The 18547-nt window shown below is 36.4% G+C and overlaps 1 protein-coding gene across 3 annotated transcripts in view; it reads right to left on the reverse strand.

Annotated features, from left to right (window-relative positions):
• Window positions 1–874: 874 nt before the first annotated feature.
• KNL1 (kinetochore scaffold 1) overlaps window positions 875–18547 on the reverse strand; it is a 75149-nt gene continuing 57476 nt past the window's right edge. For all 3 annotated transcript variants that reach the window (XM_070425088.1, XM_070425080.1, XM_070425094.1), the window contains 13 exons: window positions 17453–17568; window positions 15223–15313; window positions 14522–14638; window positions 13740–13827; window positions 11781–11858; window positions 11581–11620; window positions 10381–10482; window positions 8768–8868; window positions 5237–5305; window positions 4441–4550; window positions 4129–4247; window positions 3104–3226; window positions 875–2344 (listed from right to left, as the gene is read on the reverse strand). In XM_070425088.1, coding sequence (XP_070281189.1) covers window positions 2209–2344; window positions 3104–3226; window positions 4129–4247; window positions 4441–4550; window positions 5237–5305; window positions 8768–8868; window positions 10381–10482; window positions 11581–11620; window positions 11781–11858; window positions 13740–13827; window positions 14522–14638; window positions 15223–15313; window positions 17453–17568 — 1290 coding nt within the window. In that variant the 3' untranslated portion in view covers window positions 875–2208. The remainder of the gene's footprint in view (window positions 2345–3103; window positions 3227–4128; window positions 4248–4440; window positions 4551–5236; window positions 5306–8767; window positions 8869–10380; window positions 10483–11580; window positions 11621–11780; window positions 11859–13739; window positions 13828–14521; window positions 14639–15222; window positions 15314–17452; window positions 17569–18547) is intronic.

The following is an 18547-nucleotide window of genomic DNA, read 5'->3' on the forward strand; positions in this document are numbered from 1 at the left end:
TTGGTTTGTTTGTTTGTTTGTTTTGTCTCTTTAGTCTCCTGTAATCTAGGAGAGTTCCCCTGTCTTTTTGTTTTGCTTTTATTTCATGACATTGACATTTTTGAAGAGTTCAAGCCAGGTTTCTAAAAAATGTCCCACAATCTAGATTTAGTTACTTCCTTCCTCATGATTAGATTGAGGTTAAACATTTTTAAAAATAAGAATACTAGCCCTAGCCAGTTTTGCTCAGTGGCTAGAGCATCAGCCTGTGGACTGAAGGGTCCCAGGTTCGATTCCAGTCAAGGGCACATGCCCCAGTTGTGGGCTTGATTCCCAGTAGGGGTGTGTGCAGGACACAGGCGATCAATGATTCTCTCTTATCAGTGATGTTTCTAACTCTCTCCCTCTCTTTTCCTCTCTGAAATCAATCCTATATAATAAAAGGGTAATATGCAAATTGACCCTAACAGCAGAATGACTGGGAATGACTGGTCACTATGACACACAGTGACCACCAGGGGGCAGACGCTCAATGCAGGAGCTGCCCTCGGGTGGTCAGTGCGCTCCCACAGTGGTAGCTCTGCTCAGCCACAAGCCAGGCTGACAGCTGCCAGTGCTAAGGATGTCCGATTGCAGCTTAGGCCTGCTCCCCACTGGCAAGTGTACATCCCCTGAGGGCTCCCGGGCTGTCAGAGGGATGTCTGACTGCCAGCTTAGGCCCGATCCCCTGGGGTGCGGGCCTAAGCCAGCAGGTGGATATCCCCCGAGGGGTCCCAGATTGCGAGAGGGCCAGGTCGGGCTGAGGGACCCCTCCCCCCCCCCCCGAGTGAACAAATTTTTGTGTACTGAGCTTCTAGTAAAAATATATTAAAAGAAAACTAATACTAGTCCTGGCTGGGTAGCTCAATTGGTGAGAGTATTGTTCTGATACACCTAGAGGGAGTTTTCTTTGTCATACCTTCAGAGGTCTTTTGGATAGATGTAAAAACACTCTTTAATTCATAAGGAGATGCTGCTTAAAAAATATTTCATATAATAAACTTATTTTAATAGTGCAAAAAATAATCTGCTTCCAATCAGTAAAGGAAAACTTCCAAAAATTTTAAAAATAGGCAATATTTTGAAAAAAATAAAAATCAATAACTAAGTAAATATTACAATTATGTACTCCAGACACAAGAAAGCAGAAATCATCATTACAAGCCAAATCATTTTGGAACTGATAATTCCAGGTTACCAAAATGCATAAAATAAAACTTCTACTTTTAGGCTTACAGAAAAGAAATAAAACAACTCCAGTAAGAAAAGAAATTTAAGTTACCTGGGAGACAGAGCATATTGGTAACTTTAAAAGTTTTTCAAGGAGGTCATGGAATAGGGAACATCTACATCTTGATTTGTATGGCAAATTAGTTGTGTTGACTTTTAAAGCTTAAAAGACCATGTAATCTTTTGACTAATAACTCAGAAGTTCAAAGCAAACCAAGAGAGAAACACAGGACTTTAACCTGATCTTCAAATATAAAGTAGAATTTTAAGATGAATTAGTTTAAAAATGCTAATATATTTTAGTTTAGAATTAAATATAAACAAAAATGGTCATGATTAGGATTTGACTAAAGTTTGGGTAAGAGTCTTTTCTATTTGTTTATATCACAGATAATGCGCAGTCAATATAAATGGATATTTTTATTTTTTTATATTAAGGAAGGTATAGCTTCAAAAACCAATACTTATACTAAATTCATTACTATTGCCAGAATTTGACAAAACTGCTGTTTTGGGTGTTATATTATTTAAAGTGTAATTATTTAATAAAAGGAGTTGAGAATATCGCTGTAAGGCAACCTTCAGAAAGACAGAAACTGCCTTATGGTATCTCTCTAAACATCACTGGGAATTTCTATATATCTCCTTACTACATCACAAACACAAAATCAATATTAATATATTTACATATATATACTGGGCCAAAATCAATGATCTTTCCCTACAAAATTACACTTCCTACCACTTAAACTTTTAGTAGAAAAATAAGCAAGTTGATAGCAGGCTATTTGAGGCCTTTCATTATTCCTGACCGTGGAGCTTTAAAAATTAACCCTACCAATTAACTAGAAAATCATCAGAAGGAATTTTACTAGGCTTCTTTCTAGGACCTGAAGATGAAAATTAAACAGCAATGGAGACTCCAACATAAATCATTATTAAGTGTACTGTGCTTGGTTGTTACAGCTGTGGTCCAAGGGTCTCTTGGTGGAAATTGCAGCCCTGAAGCAGATGTTGGTAAATTTGCTTGACTACATTCTTTAGGTAGTTGTCCTCCAGTGGCACTTTAGATAGAAGGGCAGAGATTTCATCATGGCTGGAAAGAACAAAAGGTTAATTAATTTTTCTGGAAACTTACACTTATCTCCATTTCAGTGGAACTCGTGTTTTGTTTTGTTTTGCTCTGTATAGTCTCTGAGTCTCCCAGGAAGCACAAATAGGCATTTCTGGAAGTAATTAAACTATTCAGTTTGAACTGAGAGTCTAAAAACAAAGCCTAAGAACCAATTTTACATGCAATTATGAGTTATCTTGGCCTAGCTGCTTTCTCTGGCTATAAAAATCTAAACTGTTGGACTGTTGGTATTTGCTGATGTATTTGAGGTGCGCACATTCTAAATTCTGCCATTTTACAATCTGTCAGCAGTGTGTCTAAAAAGTCACACAATATATAGTAGGAATTAAATAGGTCTTGTTCTATAGGCTAATTGAGAAAAGCATTATGACTGCACAGCTTTTTAAATGATTATTCTGTTTTAAGAGCATAAAAGGTGTTCATATATGACCTGGGCTATCCTTATGCAGGATTTTTTCCTTAATTCCTATTTTAGGTAAGAGGATTTAAAAAGTGGATCTAGTATGAAAAAACAGACCAGTGGTCTCCAGCAGCCTCTGGACATAGCAGTGAACGTCACTGACCTTAAAAGAACAAATTCCTCAAAATGAAGTCAGAGATAAGTAACATTTGACTCTCATTATGATCTGTCATTTGCTGACCACTTTGAAGGATCTTTCAAATAATATAACAGAGGTAAAACAGTAATTGGAAGTGCTATCCTGCTGGCCCTTCACTCACCTGATGTTTCCAAGGTGATTTTTAATGGAGAAAGGTAATAGGACAGATGGATAATGTGCTGAGAGAGACAACGTTATCTCAAACTTTGCAAATGCTGCAGAGCTGGAGAATAAAAGCCTCAATCTGTAAAAGACAAAATCCTCAATTAAAATACAAAACAAAACCAGAATAAAACACAAATATACTTTCCTTTTACAATGGCACGTGAAACTTAGGTGTACATTATTTTTCCTTTTTTAAAAATATGTTTTTACAGATATTGAGAGAGAGGAAGGGAGAGGGAGATAGAAACATCAATATGAGAGCAGCTACCTCCTGCATGCCCCCCTACTGGGGATCAAGACCACAACCTGGGCATGTGCCTTGACCAGGAATCGAACAGGTGACCTCTAGGTACATGGGACGATGCTTAACCAAGTGAGCCACACTGGCAGGGCAGGTGAACATTATTTTTTGTCCTTATCAGACAGACCGAAGGTATAACATCTGGAACAAAATATTATTATGGTTGGCTTTTCATTACTAGTTATGAAATTTAAAATATTTTTAAAAGTTTTCTACTATTTACTTTTATGATTGAACTGTGCCCTCCCCCCAATTCATATGTTGAAGCCTTAACCCCAGTGCACCTCAGCATGTGGCCTTATTTAGAAATAAGGTCATTGCAGTTAAGATGAGGTCTACTGAAGTATGGAGAGTTCCTAATCCAAAATTACTGGTGTCCCTATAAACGGGACATTTGAACATAAACGTACACACAGGAAGAACATCATGTGAAGATGAACGCAGATGGTGGTGTTACATATTTACAAGCCAAGGAATGCCAAATATTGCCAGCAAATCACCAGAAGTTACGAGAGAGGCATAAAACAGATTCTCTTTCACAGCCCTCAAAAGGAACCAACCATGCTGACCCCTTGCTCTCAGACTTCCAGCCTCCAGAACTGTGAGATAATAAATTTCTGTTGTTTAAGCTACCCAATTTGTAGTACACTTGTATGGCAGCCCTAGAGAACTATACTTACTCAGTATTATTTACATCTATGTTCATTAGGTTATAATTTGGTCCCCATCTCTTTAAAAACTCAATTTCCTCTCCAAGGAGTCTGCAATGGCTTACTACCAGTGAGATTTCTTGAAGCATCTAGGAAAAACAAAAGAAAAAAAAATTATAAAAACATTTCAGTGTTTAGTGGCTCTTTAATAAAGAATCCCCCACAGTTAAATGATTTAATATATTTATCATTTCATGATACACTATTACACAAATAAAATTTAGTTTTGCTTTTTGGGACAGATAACATAATTTGCCTTTATATACTTCAATTAGAATTTACCTTGGATACCTGATGCTGTGTTGTACATTTCTTCTTCCAGGATTCCTGTTCCTCAATATACTGAAAAATAAGCTTATGAACTAAAAGGGAGGAAGGAGGAGCTTTATCCTCTGAGGAAGGAAGAAAATAAACCAAAAGCAGGGTATTAATTATTCAAATATTTTATATAAATATATAAGCTAGAAAAAAGAAAAATATATAAACTAGAAATATTATACAAACTAAAAATACCTTCAAACTACTAGGTGTCTAAATATCTTTATTTTCAAACACATGAATCAGAATATATGATTCACATAAGACATTCTTATAAAAATATAAGTTTTTATCACATACAGAATAAAACTTGGTTAAGAGCATAGGTTTAAATGTAACATAAACCTGTGTTTAAATCCTTTCTTTCCTTACTACCTGAATGATCCTAAGCACAACACATATTTCTTTTGAGCTGTAGGCCCCTAATTTGTAAAATGGGGAATAATACCTTCCTCATGGTGTTGATGTAAGTAATACACATGCCTAATAGAGAACAAATACTCACAATGGTAATTTTTAGATTATGGAATTAGCTATTATTAATCACTGTTCAAGGCTTAGTCATAATTAAAAAAATAATTTATTTTAAAACCTACCCAATATTTGGAACATTATCCTAGCAGTCTATTTCTACTACACATTTCTAAAGACAAATTATTATTATGTTTATATTTAACTTAGTATGTGAGAATTCTCAAGAAGCAATTCACTCTTGTAAATTTCCAACACATTTTTAATGGCTTAAATGCTTTGAACTTACCATCTAACAGAGACTGAAAATTCAGGTCAACAATCCTCCTATTAGCCTTGTTCAGGAAAGGGAGACCAACTAGGAAGAATCAGAATAAGGACAGTATTTCTTTTCATTGTCTGATTGTAAACTATATACAACTCAAGGACTTTGGAGTCCTACTCTTTCTGGGTAGCAGAACATTTTCATAGGCAGTTGAAGGTATATACTTGAATCATATTATTCTCTCTATATGGTAAAGGCTCCCCTCGACTGCTGAACTATACTGATTGGCAGGCCTTTGAAAGAAACTTAAGCCGTAACCGGTTTGGCTCAGTGGAGAGCGTCGGCCTGCGGACTCAAGGGTCCCAGGTTCGATTCCGGTCAAGGGCATGTACCTTGGTTGCGGGCACATCCCCAGTGGGGGGTGTGCAGGAGGCAGCTGATCGATGTTTCTCTCTCATTGATGTTTCTAACTCTCTGTCCCTCTTCCTTTCTCTCTGTAAAAAATCAATAAAATATATTTAAAAAAAAAAAAAAGAAAGAAAGAAACTTAAGGTGTAATATATTTATAATATACTTATAAAGGCCTCCTCCTTTGCTCCTTAACTGGTGTGCAAAGATATTATTTTCAGGAACCATATAAAGAGGTTGTGACCTCCCACACCTACTATCTTTGCCCAAATACAGTAAAAATCATTTATGTTTTTAGTATTACAGTAATGAGTTTTAGGTAACCAGAATAGTTGCTTGCTTCGCCAGATTCTAGAGTTATCTCCCATCTCTCAAATTCTGATTCTTTTTACTTTGGATACAATCATGAGACAAATAGACACAATCAATCTATACCAGCTGTGGGCAAACTACGGCCCTCGGGCCGGATCCGGCCCGTTTGAAATGAATAAAACTAAAAAAAAAAAAGACCGTACCCTTTTATGTAATGATGTTTACTTTGAATTTATATTAGTTCACACAAACACTCCATCCATGCTTTTGTTCCAGCCCTCCGGTCCAGTTTAAGAACCCATTGTGGCCCTCGAGTCAAAAAGTTTGCCCACCCCGATCTATTCTCTTAGGAAGCTTACAGTTCAGGGGAACACACAGATAACTGCAGTAATAAACACACCAAGAACTACAAACTGTAATAAAAATTATCAAGGAAAACTTCAGGAAGCAATGAGAACATGTAACAGGAGGGCAAGTAGCAGAGGGAATAGGTATAATAGATAAAACTTTCCTGAGAAAGTGATAATTAAGCTGTGCTTACAAGAATTATTAGAAACTTATGTAGTGAAGAGGGGGTGCTATCTAAACATTTGTGTTTCCTCCAAATTTGTATGTTGAAATCCTAATGTCCAACGTGATGGTATAAGGAAGTGGGACCTTTGGGAGGTGCGTAGGTCATGTGAGTAGAGACCTCTTCTAAAAGAGATCCTAGAGAGCTAGGTTGGCCTTTTGTCATGTGAGGATACAATCAGAAGCATGCAGCCTGGAATAGGGCCCTCACCTGGCCATGCTGGCTTCCTAATCTCAGATTTCCAGCTTCCAGAACTGTGATAAACATCTGTTGCCTAAAAGCTTCTCAGTTTATGGTATTTTTATTATAGCAGCCCAAATGGACTAAGACAGGGAAAGAGCTCCCAGGAATAAAAAACATCAGTATGCCGAACCGGTTTGGCTCAGTGGATAGAGTGTCGGCCTGCGGACTCAAGGGTCCCGGGTTCAATTCCGGTCAAGGGCATGTACCTTGGTTGCGGGCACATCCCCACTGGGGGGCGTGCAGGAGGCAGCTGATCGATCTCTCTCGTCGATGTTTCTGGCTCTCTATCCCTCTCCCTTCTTCTCTGTAAAAAATCAATAAAATATATTTAAAACAAACAAACATCAGTATGTAGGTGCTGAAGTAAAATAGAATATGACTGAGAATAAAAAACCATGATCTTTTAAAGCAGGGGTGGGGAACATCTGGCCCATGGGCCATATAAGGCCTGTGAAATCATTTGGTCTGACCCTGCCAGGCATTAGGGGCGAGTTAATTAAATATTTGACCAAATATGAGCAGGCTAATTTTTAAGTTGATAATTGTGTATGGTGAATGATGTTATAAATATCCAAATGGCCCTTGGCAGAAAAAAGTTTCCCCACCCCTGTTTTAAGGAAATAAAAGAAATTCATTGTTCCTGACATAAATATAACAATGTAAGAAGAGGCAGGAAAAGGAGGAAAAAAGAGCTTTATAGGTTATGTTAAATATTTTGGTCATTAGTCTAAGAGTAGTAGGTGCATGATCAGATTTCCAACAATCATTATAGCTACAGAAGGAGAATGAATTGGAAAGGAAAAAGAGAAGATCCAGAAAGACCATCTAGGTTAGAGATGACTATGGACAGAAGAGGCAAAAAAAAAGTGGATTAATATTAAGTTAAAATCAGTCTTATTAATGATTTAAATATACCTGGTAGGGAGAAAGAGATATAGAGTGATTCCTAAGTTTTAATTTTGGACCTGAATGGAAGTTAATGCTATTCACTGAGAAAAGGAACTTTTCAAGAGAGACATGTTTAGAGGCTGGAAGAATATAAAGATCCTTAATTCCAATTTGGCCATGTTTACCCATGGTTGGCTATGATGAAATTAACTGTTTCAAGAGAAAAGACCTAAAGATACTAACAGACAAATCCAACAAAACAGCTAGTACTCTCTCCAGTCACCATATAGTGATGTCTACCTACTCTGATGAGCCCACCAATATATGCGGGACTTCCAATTAACTTTTAGATTAACTGAAGTACAAAAATACAGTCAAGAGTCACCAGCTAGCCAATACCGGTTTGGCTCAGTCGATAGAGCGTTGGCCTGCGGACTGAAAGGTCCCAGGTTCGATTCCGGTCAAGGGCATGTACCTGGGTTGCGGGCACATCCCCAGTGGGAGATGTGCAGGAGGCAGCTGATCGATGTTTCTCTCTCATCGATGTTTCTAACTCTCTATCTCTCTCCCTTCCTCTCTGTAAAAAATCAATAAAATATATTTTAAAAAAAAAAAAAGAGTCACCAGCTATTAGAGTAAATTCTCTATCACAAAAGACACAGAAGGAACTCACAGTAAATAGATTTGAATAGCATATTGATCAATATTTGGATAGGCAAAATTTCTACTGTACAAAGGGCACTTTCTTTAGCTGAATTTTTAGAGTATATATAATTTTACTGATTTCAGAAAAGAAGGGAGGTGGATATAGAGGGAAACATCGATGAGAGAGGCTGCCTCCTGCCCACCCGCTACTAGGGAGCAAGCCCACAACCCAGGCATGTGCCCTGACTGGGAATCGAACTTTGACCTGGTTCATGGTCCGATGCTCAACCACTGAGCACACCAGCCAGGCTGAATTTTTATTTTACTCTTTATCTAATAAAATAAAAAATTCTATTCTCACTAATTGAGGTGACCACCTCTTCTAAGAGTTTCAGTAGTGCTTTAATGTTAATAGTTATTATATTAAAATAAAGATTTGAGTTTAGCCATAAAGTTTTCTGCAGAATTATCTTACTTTTGCTACTCACCTACTGGCTCTCCAAAAGTGATGGTGAGTTCTACTGTGTCATAAAGAAAGGTGAATACAGCTTGATCATCACTCCACTCAGTGACATCCCATTCAGACAAGCTGGAGAGATAAACAAGTCAAAAAAATTTGTTTTTGAGATAAAAGAAGAGAGTTAACTTCAGATACCACCCAAAAAGTACCAGCAGCAGCTGCTAGTTTTTGACTGGATTGGGAGACAACTTATTTATTTATTAAATATGTTTTTATTGCCTGGCCAGCATGGCTTAGTAGCTGAGTGTCAACATATGAATCAGAAGGTCACAGTTCAAATCCCAGTCAGGGCATATGCTCGGGTTGCAGGCTCTATCCCCAGTGTTGGGCATGCAGGAGGTAGCCAATCAATGATTCTCTCTCATCATTGATGTTTCTATCTCTTTTCCTCTCTGAAATCAATATATATATATTTAAAGTATATGTTTTTATTGTTTTTAGAGAAATTGGAAGGGACAGGGGGAGAGGGAGAAAGAGAAACAAACATCGATTGGCTGCTTCCTGCATTCCTCCTACTGGAGATCAAGCCCGCAACTCTGGAATGTGCCCTGATTGCAACCCAGGTATGTGCTCTGACTGGGAATTTGGTACATGGGATGAGGCTCAACCAACTGAGCCATACCAGCCAGGGCAGAAGACAACATTTTAAAAATATATGTTTTTATTGATTTCAGAGAAGGAGAGGTAGAGAGAGATAGAAACATCAATGGTGAGAGAGAATCATTGATTGGCTACCTCCTGCACACACCCCTACTGGGGACCGAGCACACACCCCTACTGGGGACCGAGCACACAACCCAGTCATGTGCCCTGACAAGGAATTGAACCGTGACTTCCTGGTTCATAGGTTGACGCTCAACCCCACTGAGCCACGCCGGCAGGGCAGGAGACAACATTTTAATTCAAATATTGTGAATGTACAAAGATGCTTTTGAAAGAAATAAGCAATATTTTAAAATTTTAATTCCACAGCTCTCTCATATTGTATATGTTCTTTCTTTGTTTTGTTTTTTTAATTTTAACTTTATTGCTGAGGAGATTAAAAATGGCAGTAGAGTAAGTGGATGCTGCACGGACATGCTCCCAGAACCAAATTGAAATTGTAACTAAAATACAGAAAAACTTCCTGAATAAATAATTGAAGACTCACTGGAGAGAACCCTGATAACCGAGGATGGAAAGTGAAAACCACATAGAGACTGGTAGGAGGGGTGGAGGCGCAAAAGGGCTGGCCGGGCTCCCACAAACAGCAACTAAAGTTCTGGAGAAATATTTCAGCTGGGGGGTTTGCCATTGAGAATTCTGGAGTCTAATCCCAAAGCAGGGCCACCCAGCAAAGAGCACCAGAACTGAGAAAGGTACCCACCTATTTTTATTATTGAAAGTATTACAGATGTCTCTCTCTTTTTTTTTCACCTTGTATACTTTCAACTTAGTATTGAGTACATTAACTGTTTTTGAGGCTACATTGGTTAAAAACAGTGATACACACTACAAACACATGTCAAATGCTCAAGTAGGTTTAGACAACCACAAAGGCACAGGATAAAATGCAAACTAATGACACTAGTTTTTCCTTACCTCAACTGATCCAGCAGCTCTTCAGTTGTATTTGTTTGTTTTTGCATGAAGTCTATTTGAGCAAGGGTCTGCTCTTTCTGTACCTCTAGTTCTGAGAGATTTCTACAAAAAAAGTATTCACAGAAAGGTAAGTCCATTGTTAGAGAATTCATACGCTATTAAAATAAAAGGTTTATGACAAGAAGTTACATGCTAGATGGCTCCCCAAAGAGGTGAATGGCATCCATTTGCATTCTCAAATGGGTTTTTAGAAAGAGCATTAATCTAGAAACATAGGTCTATTTAGAAAAGGCCTAAATCAATGGCTCTCAAATTAGAATCCATAAAGATACCCTTAGGGTTTCTCATGTTCTTTGAGATTATTAAAATTTACATTTTCATTTTTATAATAAAATATAAGCATAATGCAGATTATGAGATTGCCTACCTTAAAACTGAGACATACCATAATTTCAGTGCCTTCATTTGGTTTAATTTAGTTTTTTAGATCTAAATAGAACTGATGCTTTATTAGTCATTTTGCTAGAATCAATTTAATTTCAACCAAACAATATCACCTGTCAAATTAATGTTATCAACTGTAATTTTACTGGTTTTGTCATTATTTATATTTGATCTTAGTCTTTTAGTTAAATAAAATTCATGAGTATAAGAAATATACACCTCTTTTTATATTTACTTAAGTATACTATAAAAATAGTTTAATGCTAGGTTTATTTCCTTTAAAAGGATCCTGAGCCCTGGCCAGTGTCGCTCAGTTGGTAGGAGTGTCATCCCGTACACCAGAAGGTCTTGGGTCCAATTGTCAGTCAGGGCACATACCTGGATTTCAGGTTCAATCCCTGGCCCCAGTCGGGGCTCATGTGGGAGGCAAGCAATCAATGTTTTTCTCTCATATCAATGTCTCTCCCCCACCTCCCACCTTCCTGTCTCTCTAAAAATCAATGAAAAAATATCTCGGATGAGGATTAAAAAAAAAAAAGATCCTGTTATTATTCAAACTTGAGAAATACTGCCTTGAAGTAATGCCCTGTCAACAATAGTGCTTAGAAAATACTGTCAACCTCGGGGTGAAGGTCAAAGCCCTGAGTCAGCCTTAGTCAATAATCATGTTCCCAATCTTATCAGTTTTGGGGGGTAGAAAGTCATTTACCCTAATGAAGTTTTGCATATTTTTTAACACTCAAAATGAAGGCTGACCTTTGAAGCTTTTCTTCTTCAGTTTTCAGCTGTTCCAGTTCTTTGAAAAGAAAAATAAAAACAAATCAGAGTAGACACACTAAAATGTTGCTACAAAAATCATCCATTTATTGAAAATTCTAGCTCAATTAATGTCACCTAAATAATCATAGAACAAAAGGGTGTGTTCCCCTATTTATCTTTTTGATTAATTCAGTTACCTTTCTCTGCAGCTCTCATTTCAGAATCCCATTCTTCCACAGGATTGTCTTTCTCTTCATTCTCTAAATTCTTACTTTCTAAAGTAGACAATGTGCATTAGAATAACCCAGTTAAAAATAATTTAAAAACTGGACATGAAAAGAAAAATGCTCCTAAAATGATTTAAGAATATCTGACAAACACTCATCATTATCCCACCTTTTCTTGCCAATAAAGCACTGAGACATAATTTCATACAAAAACTTGCTTCTAGTAGCAGACAACTGAACTTTGAGCCAGATAACAATGATCTCCAGTAGCAGCTTTTCAAGGACCATTCTGAATTGGAAATTATTTATATAAATTTTCATAATCAAAATTATTGTTAGGCAACCCTAACAATAACCCTGTGGACTAAGCAAGAACAGATACTGCATGCACATACATTTAAATTTTTTTATTTAATTTGTTTCTCAAACCTTGGAGTCATCCAGTAATAGTGTCAACAATGAAGAAAAAAAAAAACACAAACACTCCTTGGAGTCATCCTTAAAATTCCGTTCTCTCCTCCCAATCCAAACCAAGTCTAGATTCTTACCTCAAAAAATTATTTTGTTGAATCTTTTTTTTCCTCCACCATCACCAGCTTTCCTTAATATAAGCTACCATACTTTATTTTTTAAAAATTTGATTTGAGAGAGAGAAAAATATCGATTTGTTGTGCCACATGTTTATGCATTCATTGGTTGATTCTTGTATGTGCCCTGATTGGGGATCAAACCTGAAACCTCGGTGTATGCTCTTAACCAACTGAGCTACCCTGCCAGGGTACTGTCCTTTCTTAACTATACCAGTCTTACTAGTACATTTACTCTTGATTTATTCAAATCCCATCTCTACACTTCAGCCAGTGCTTAACACCCTTCAAATGCCTATTCACTATTCTTTAAAAAAGTCGAAATTCCTTAAGAGAACCTCTTTGGCCTGGCCCTTAGTGACATCTCCAGCTTTACCTCAGACAATGTTCCCGTTTGCTCATAGGTCATTGCTCAGCCATTGAGCTACACCAGCCAGAGCAAAAGGCTCATTTTTAAATGGAGATAAGTTCATCTATTAAAAACAGATTACAGCCCTAGCCAGTTTGGCTCAGTGGATAGAGCATCAGCCTGTGGACTGAAAGGTCCCAGGTTCGATTCCAGTCAAGGGCACATGCCCGGTTGTGGGCTAGATCCCCAGTAGGGGCGTGCAGGAGGCAGCCAATCAATGATTCTCTCTCATCAATTATGTTTCTCTCTCTCCCTTTCCTTCCTCTCTGAAATCAATAAAATATAAATTTTTAAAAAATTGGCATCTTAAAAAAAAAAAGAAAGAAAAACAAAACCAATGACCAATTGGATACCCACATCCAAAAAAAAAACAAAAACAAAAAAACCACACACAAAAAAACAGATTATAGTCTAGGTCAGCAGTTCTCAACCTGTGGGTTGCGACCCCTTTGGGGGTCAAATGACCCTTTCACAGGGGTCGCCTAAGACCATCAGAAAACACATATATAATTACATATTGTTTTTGTGATTAATTACTATGCTTTAATTATGTTCAATTTGTAACAATGAAAATACATCCTGCATATCAGATATTTACATGACGATTCATAACAGTAGCAAAATTACAGTTATGAAGTAGCAATGAAAATAATGTTATGGTTGGGGTCACCATAATATGAGAACTGTATTAAAGGGTCGCAGCATTAGGAAGGTTGAGAACCACTGGTCTAGGTTATGAAGAGCTTTCCAATTTTGGGCATCTCTTGTTGATAGTGTTATGAAGGAGTATAGTAAAGGAGCTTTAATTTGATCTAATTTAATATCTCAAGCTACTGATACAAGGCTTCAGCATAGTGATAATAGCAATCTGTACGAAAGGAAGCATTTAGATAAAATTAAATTTTCTTTTGAAAAAATTTCCAAATACTTTACCTATTTTCACCTGAGTGAGACAGTTAGCAATCTTCTTAAGTATGTTGTCCATCTCATCTATTTTTAACTGAAGTTTCTCCCTCTCATTCTAAACACACAATATTATAGACTGTCAAGTTAAAGTTCCAAACAAAACATTATAACATTATCATGTTTCAAACAGCTGATATAACTGCTATGTCTAAATTATAAACAGGCAGATCTTAAAATGAAGGTCAAAGTTGCCAGTCTAGACTTAAATTTTACTTAAAAAAAAAAAAAAAAGAGTTCATTAAATAATGTTCTATGGTCAAATGAATATGGGAAACACTGGCCCAATAGAATTATGGTATATTTTTTTCTTTTTAGACTGTTAAAGAAAGACATTAATATGGTATCTATTATAATTTCTCAAAAGGGTAATATTACATGTTACATTTCCCAGATTTGTTAATAGAAAGTTTTTAAATAGGGAACCTTTCTTAAGGAACAATCATTTTGGGACATGCTTCTTTAAACACATACACAAATGTACACAGCTAGGTATGAACTATATGGAAAATAATACTATAGTATAGTCCTTAGCAATGAAAGATCAGAATCCTATATTGTTTTATTTCAATATGTATAATGGATAACAAATTTGAGATAAGAAATAGGCCCATATTAGTAAAATTACCATAAAGTAATTTTAACACATTAAGCGCCCTGACACTATACTTTCCGTCCAGAAGACAAAACAGATTGGGCACTTAACGTGTTAATAGATCTTTCTTTCTATGTTATTAACTGTGTCAAATTACCTGAGCTGACTGTACCAGTTTGCTATAGAGAGTCACTTTTCCTTGGTGAGTGAAGATTTTAGTCATCTTGGTAAAATGTGATTTTATTTTGTTCAGGTAAATTCCAAAGGCCTTCAGCTGTAAGGAAAAGTCAAAGGCTACAATGTACTAAAACGAGTTGAAAAAGCAAATGATCTGAGAAGGCTGGTTCAGAGGATACACACTAAGCTTTGCCCATTCTAGACTCTGATTCCTAAGACAGGGCATTTCTCATTTGCAAATTTAATTCCATTTAATAGTTTACAAGCACAACCAAAAATTTTAATTTTGATTCCTGCTTTTAATTCACTTTATTTATATTACAAATTTAAAAATGACAGGCTCTACTAAAACTCTTTAAATATATTAGGGCACATAAGAAATGAGTAACTTATTATTTGATAAATTAAATCTTTCCTCATGTAAGTCTAAGTGAAAGGCAAACAAGGAGAGAACTCTAAATAAACTTCAATTATATTTCATATATTAAATTGATAATTTCAGGTTTGAAAAAATTATGTATTAACAATTACTCATGTATACTTAAATAAATCCTTGGTAACATATACCTGAGAAGTAAGTTGAACTCATCACTAATTACCAAGTAATAATTGTCTATTTCATAATAAGAATTGTTCAAAATGTCTATACTGATTCCCATTCAGAAAATGACACAAACATACCTCCTCATCAGAGCAATGTCTCATTTTTCCCCATAGGTTCCTGTTTACATCAGTCAACAGTTTATCTTGGTTCAATACAGAAAGCTTTAATCTAAAATACAGAAAAGTTAATTAGCATAGAGTTCAGAAGTCAGCTTCAATGAATCAACTCAGATTTACAGGCATAGTAGATCTTCTTAGTTCTTTTTCTACATTAAAAGAGGGGAATTCACTAAAGAATAGTGACCAGCCTTATTATTTTTCAACACTTGTAGAACAGTTCAAGATTATGAATCAAAAAAGCTTCTTGCCTGGCTGGCATGGCTCAGTGGTTGAGCGTCCATTCCTGGTCAGGGCACATGCCCAGGTTGCAGGCTCAATCCCCAGTGTAGGCAGTGCAAGAGGCAGCTAATCAATGATTCTCTATCTCCCTCTCCCTTCCTCTCTGAAATCAAAAAAATCATATTTAAAAACAAAACAAAAATTCTCACAAATAGAATTCTCAGCCTAATATTATTAGCATCAGCTTTTTCCAATATGAAAACATGATGCTAATAAAGAATCTTTAAGACCTATCAATGCATAATTGTGATGTTATTTACTTTTTTTGTTAATTCTCACTTGAGGATATTTTTTCCATTCTTTTCAGACACAGTGGAAGGGAGAGAGAAAGGGAAAGAGTGAGGGAGAGAGAAACACTGATGCAAGAGAGACACATGGACTAGCTGCCTCCTGCATGTGCCCTGACCAGGGTTGGGGAGCAAACTCACATCCCAGGTATGTGCCCTTGACCGGGAATTGAACCCAAGACCCTTTGGTGCACAGGCCGACGCTCTAACCACTGAGAGACACCCACCAGAGCTATAACTAGCCTATATAATAAAAGTCTAATATGCAGGTCAACCACACAGCAGAATGACTGGTGGAATGACCGGTTGCTATAATGCACACTGACCACCAGGGGACAGACGCTCAATGCAGAAGCTGCCCCCAGCTTGCAGGCCCCAGGCCAGCCAAGGTGGGTGCCAGTGGAGGCCCCCAATTAACCCACTGGTCGCCCCACAGATGGGTCCTAATCGCCGGCCAGGCCTAGGGACACTACCCGTGCATGAATTTCGTGCACCAGGCCTCTAGTTATTTTAAACAGAAGTTCCCAATTCAGTTCAAAGTCCTATCTCACCTTTACCGAATAGCATGTATAAAAGTAGCAAAGATATATTATTAATATTTTGTTAATAAGCACAAGAAATAAATCTCTACCAGAGTTCAAAGATATATACAGGTATAGAAGTGCAAAATCAAATAGTAGACCACATCTAAACAGACTATTCATTGTATTTCATTCAAAATAAAACATTCTCAAACAAATCATCAGATGCCCAACTCATTTAAACAACATGAAGAAACTTGTCTGTCTTGTTCAGTGAAGAACCCCAGTACCTAAAACAGTACCTAGACTTAACATATACTAGGTGCTCAATATGTACATTTATTAAATAAACAAGCCATAATCAGGCAAATCTGCAGTATAATAATTTAACAGCATCTAAAGTCTCTATTTTTAAAACTATATACTTTTCTGTTTGTTAGATTGATTCAAATTTAGTTGGATAGTTCTACTTAAGTATGATATAAACATTATTTTGGGTTGGTTGCAAGTCCTGCTCTATTTTTGGGAATCTAGGTATACTGTATAAATTTGTAAATTAGTCTGCAGCATCTATATATACCAAAGCACTAAACTACAGTCTGAGGAAAGGATGTTCTTTTATACATGCAAATCAAAGGCAAATGTGATAAAATTATAAACCCTAAGGCAATCCTGATTTTAAGCACTATCTATAAGTCTATAAAGACACATCTCTCTTTTGAAGATGTTCCTTTGCAATCAATTTATGATATCATAATTTAATAATTACTGTTCACTGAGGACACACTTTTTGCTAAAAATGGCATGAAAACATTTTATATACACTATTTTCTACTGTTCATATCTACCTGCTGAGTAGGTATTATTATTCCCAGTTTATAGATGTGGAAATAAAGGTTAAATGACTTACATAATGTTACATAGTTAGTGTCATAGACAGGATTAAGCTTCAATCAGAAAGCCAAAGCTCTTTCTATAAACATACTGTACTACACCACCGATAATGCCATCAACTTTTTTCTATGTTGTTATTCTCATCAAAACCTTACCACACAGATGTTCACCCATCCAACAAACACAAAAAAATGAAAACTTTCATACTCTTCAATCTTTTGGCGAAGAGCCTCACAATCTTCTCTATAAATCTGTATCTTGGGTCGGTAAACATATTGACTTAACATCAGATCTTCTGGAGTAGGTTGTGTGTTTATAGTAAACTGGAAAAAAAAAATCAGTCCCTTACAACTGGTATTTTGAGAATAAATCATGTTTAAGAACTGTTTCAAGTTTCAGAGTGCCTATTTTTAAAAGTCTACAAAGACAAATGTGAATACTCTATTAAAATTCTTATACCCAGTAAAGCTATAAGTTGGAATTTGAATTCAAGTCTCTGTCATCAAAGTCCATTTTCCACAGATGTTTAGGGAAACTGTATGTTCCACTCACATGGGATTTTAAGTGATTTTAAAATGGCTATGTGCTATTTGTCAATTATACCTCAATAAAGCTGGAAAAAAATAAAAATAAAATGGCTATACATTATTTGAAGTAAATCAATACCTAAAAATACATTAGCTTTACCATTTATCTGCATTGTCTTCCTGCCTTTTTATGTATATTATTTTATTGTTCTAATTTCTTAAAGTATTAATAATTCCTTTATTTTTATTTTTACTATTTTTTAAAATCTTTATTGTTGAAAGCATTATGTATGCCCCTTTTTACCCCATCAAGCCCCTCCAGCCCACCCTCACCCCCCACCCCAGGCTCTCACCACCTCACTGTCTGCATCCATGGGTTATGCATATATGCATACAAGGTCTTTGGTTGATTACCTCCCACCCACCCACCCTCCCCCGCCTTCCCTCTGAGATTCTATATTCTGTTTCATGCTTCCATGTCTCTGAACTCCATTCATCAGTTTATTTTATTAATTAGATTCCATATGAGTGAGATCATGTGATAATTGTCTTTGACTGACTTATTTCACTTAGCATGATACTATCCAGGTCCCTCCATACTCTCTCAAAGGGTAAGAGAGTCTTCTTTTTTACTGCTGCATAGTATTGCATGGTATAAATGTACCACAGCCTTTTCATCCACTCATCTACTGATGGGCATTTGGGCTGTTTCCAGATCTTAGTTATTGTAAATTGTACTGCTATGAACATAATTCCTTTATTTTTAGACTCTCTT

This window comes from Myotis yumanensis, unplaced genomic scaffold (assembly GCF_028538775.1).
Source record: "Myotis yumanensis isolate MYYU_CA2020_CCGP unplaced genomic scaffold, mMyoYum1.0.hap1 SCAF_1, whole genome shotgun sequence".
NCBI classification, from domain to species: Eukaryota; Metazoa; Chordata; class Mammalia; order Chiroptera; family Vespertilionidae; genus Myotis; species Myotis yumanensis.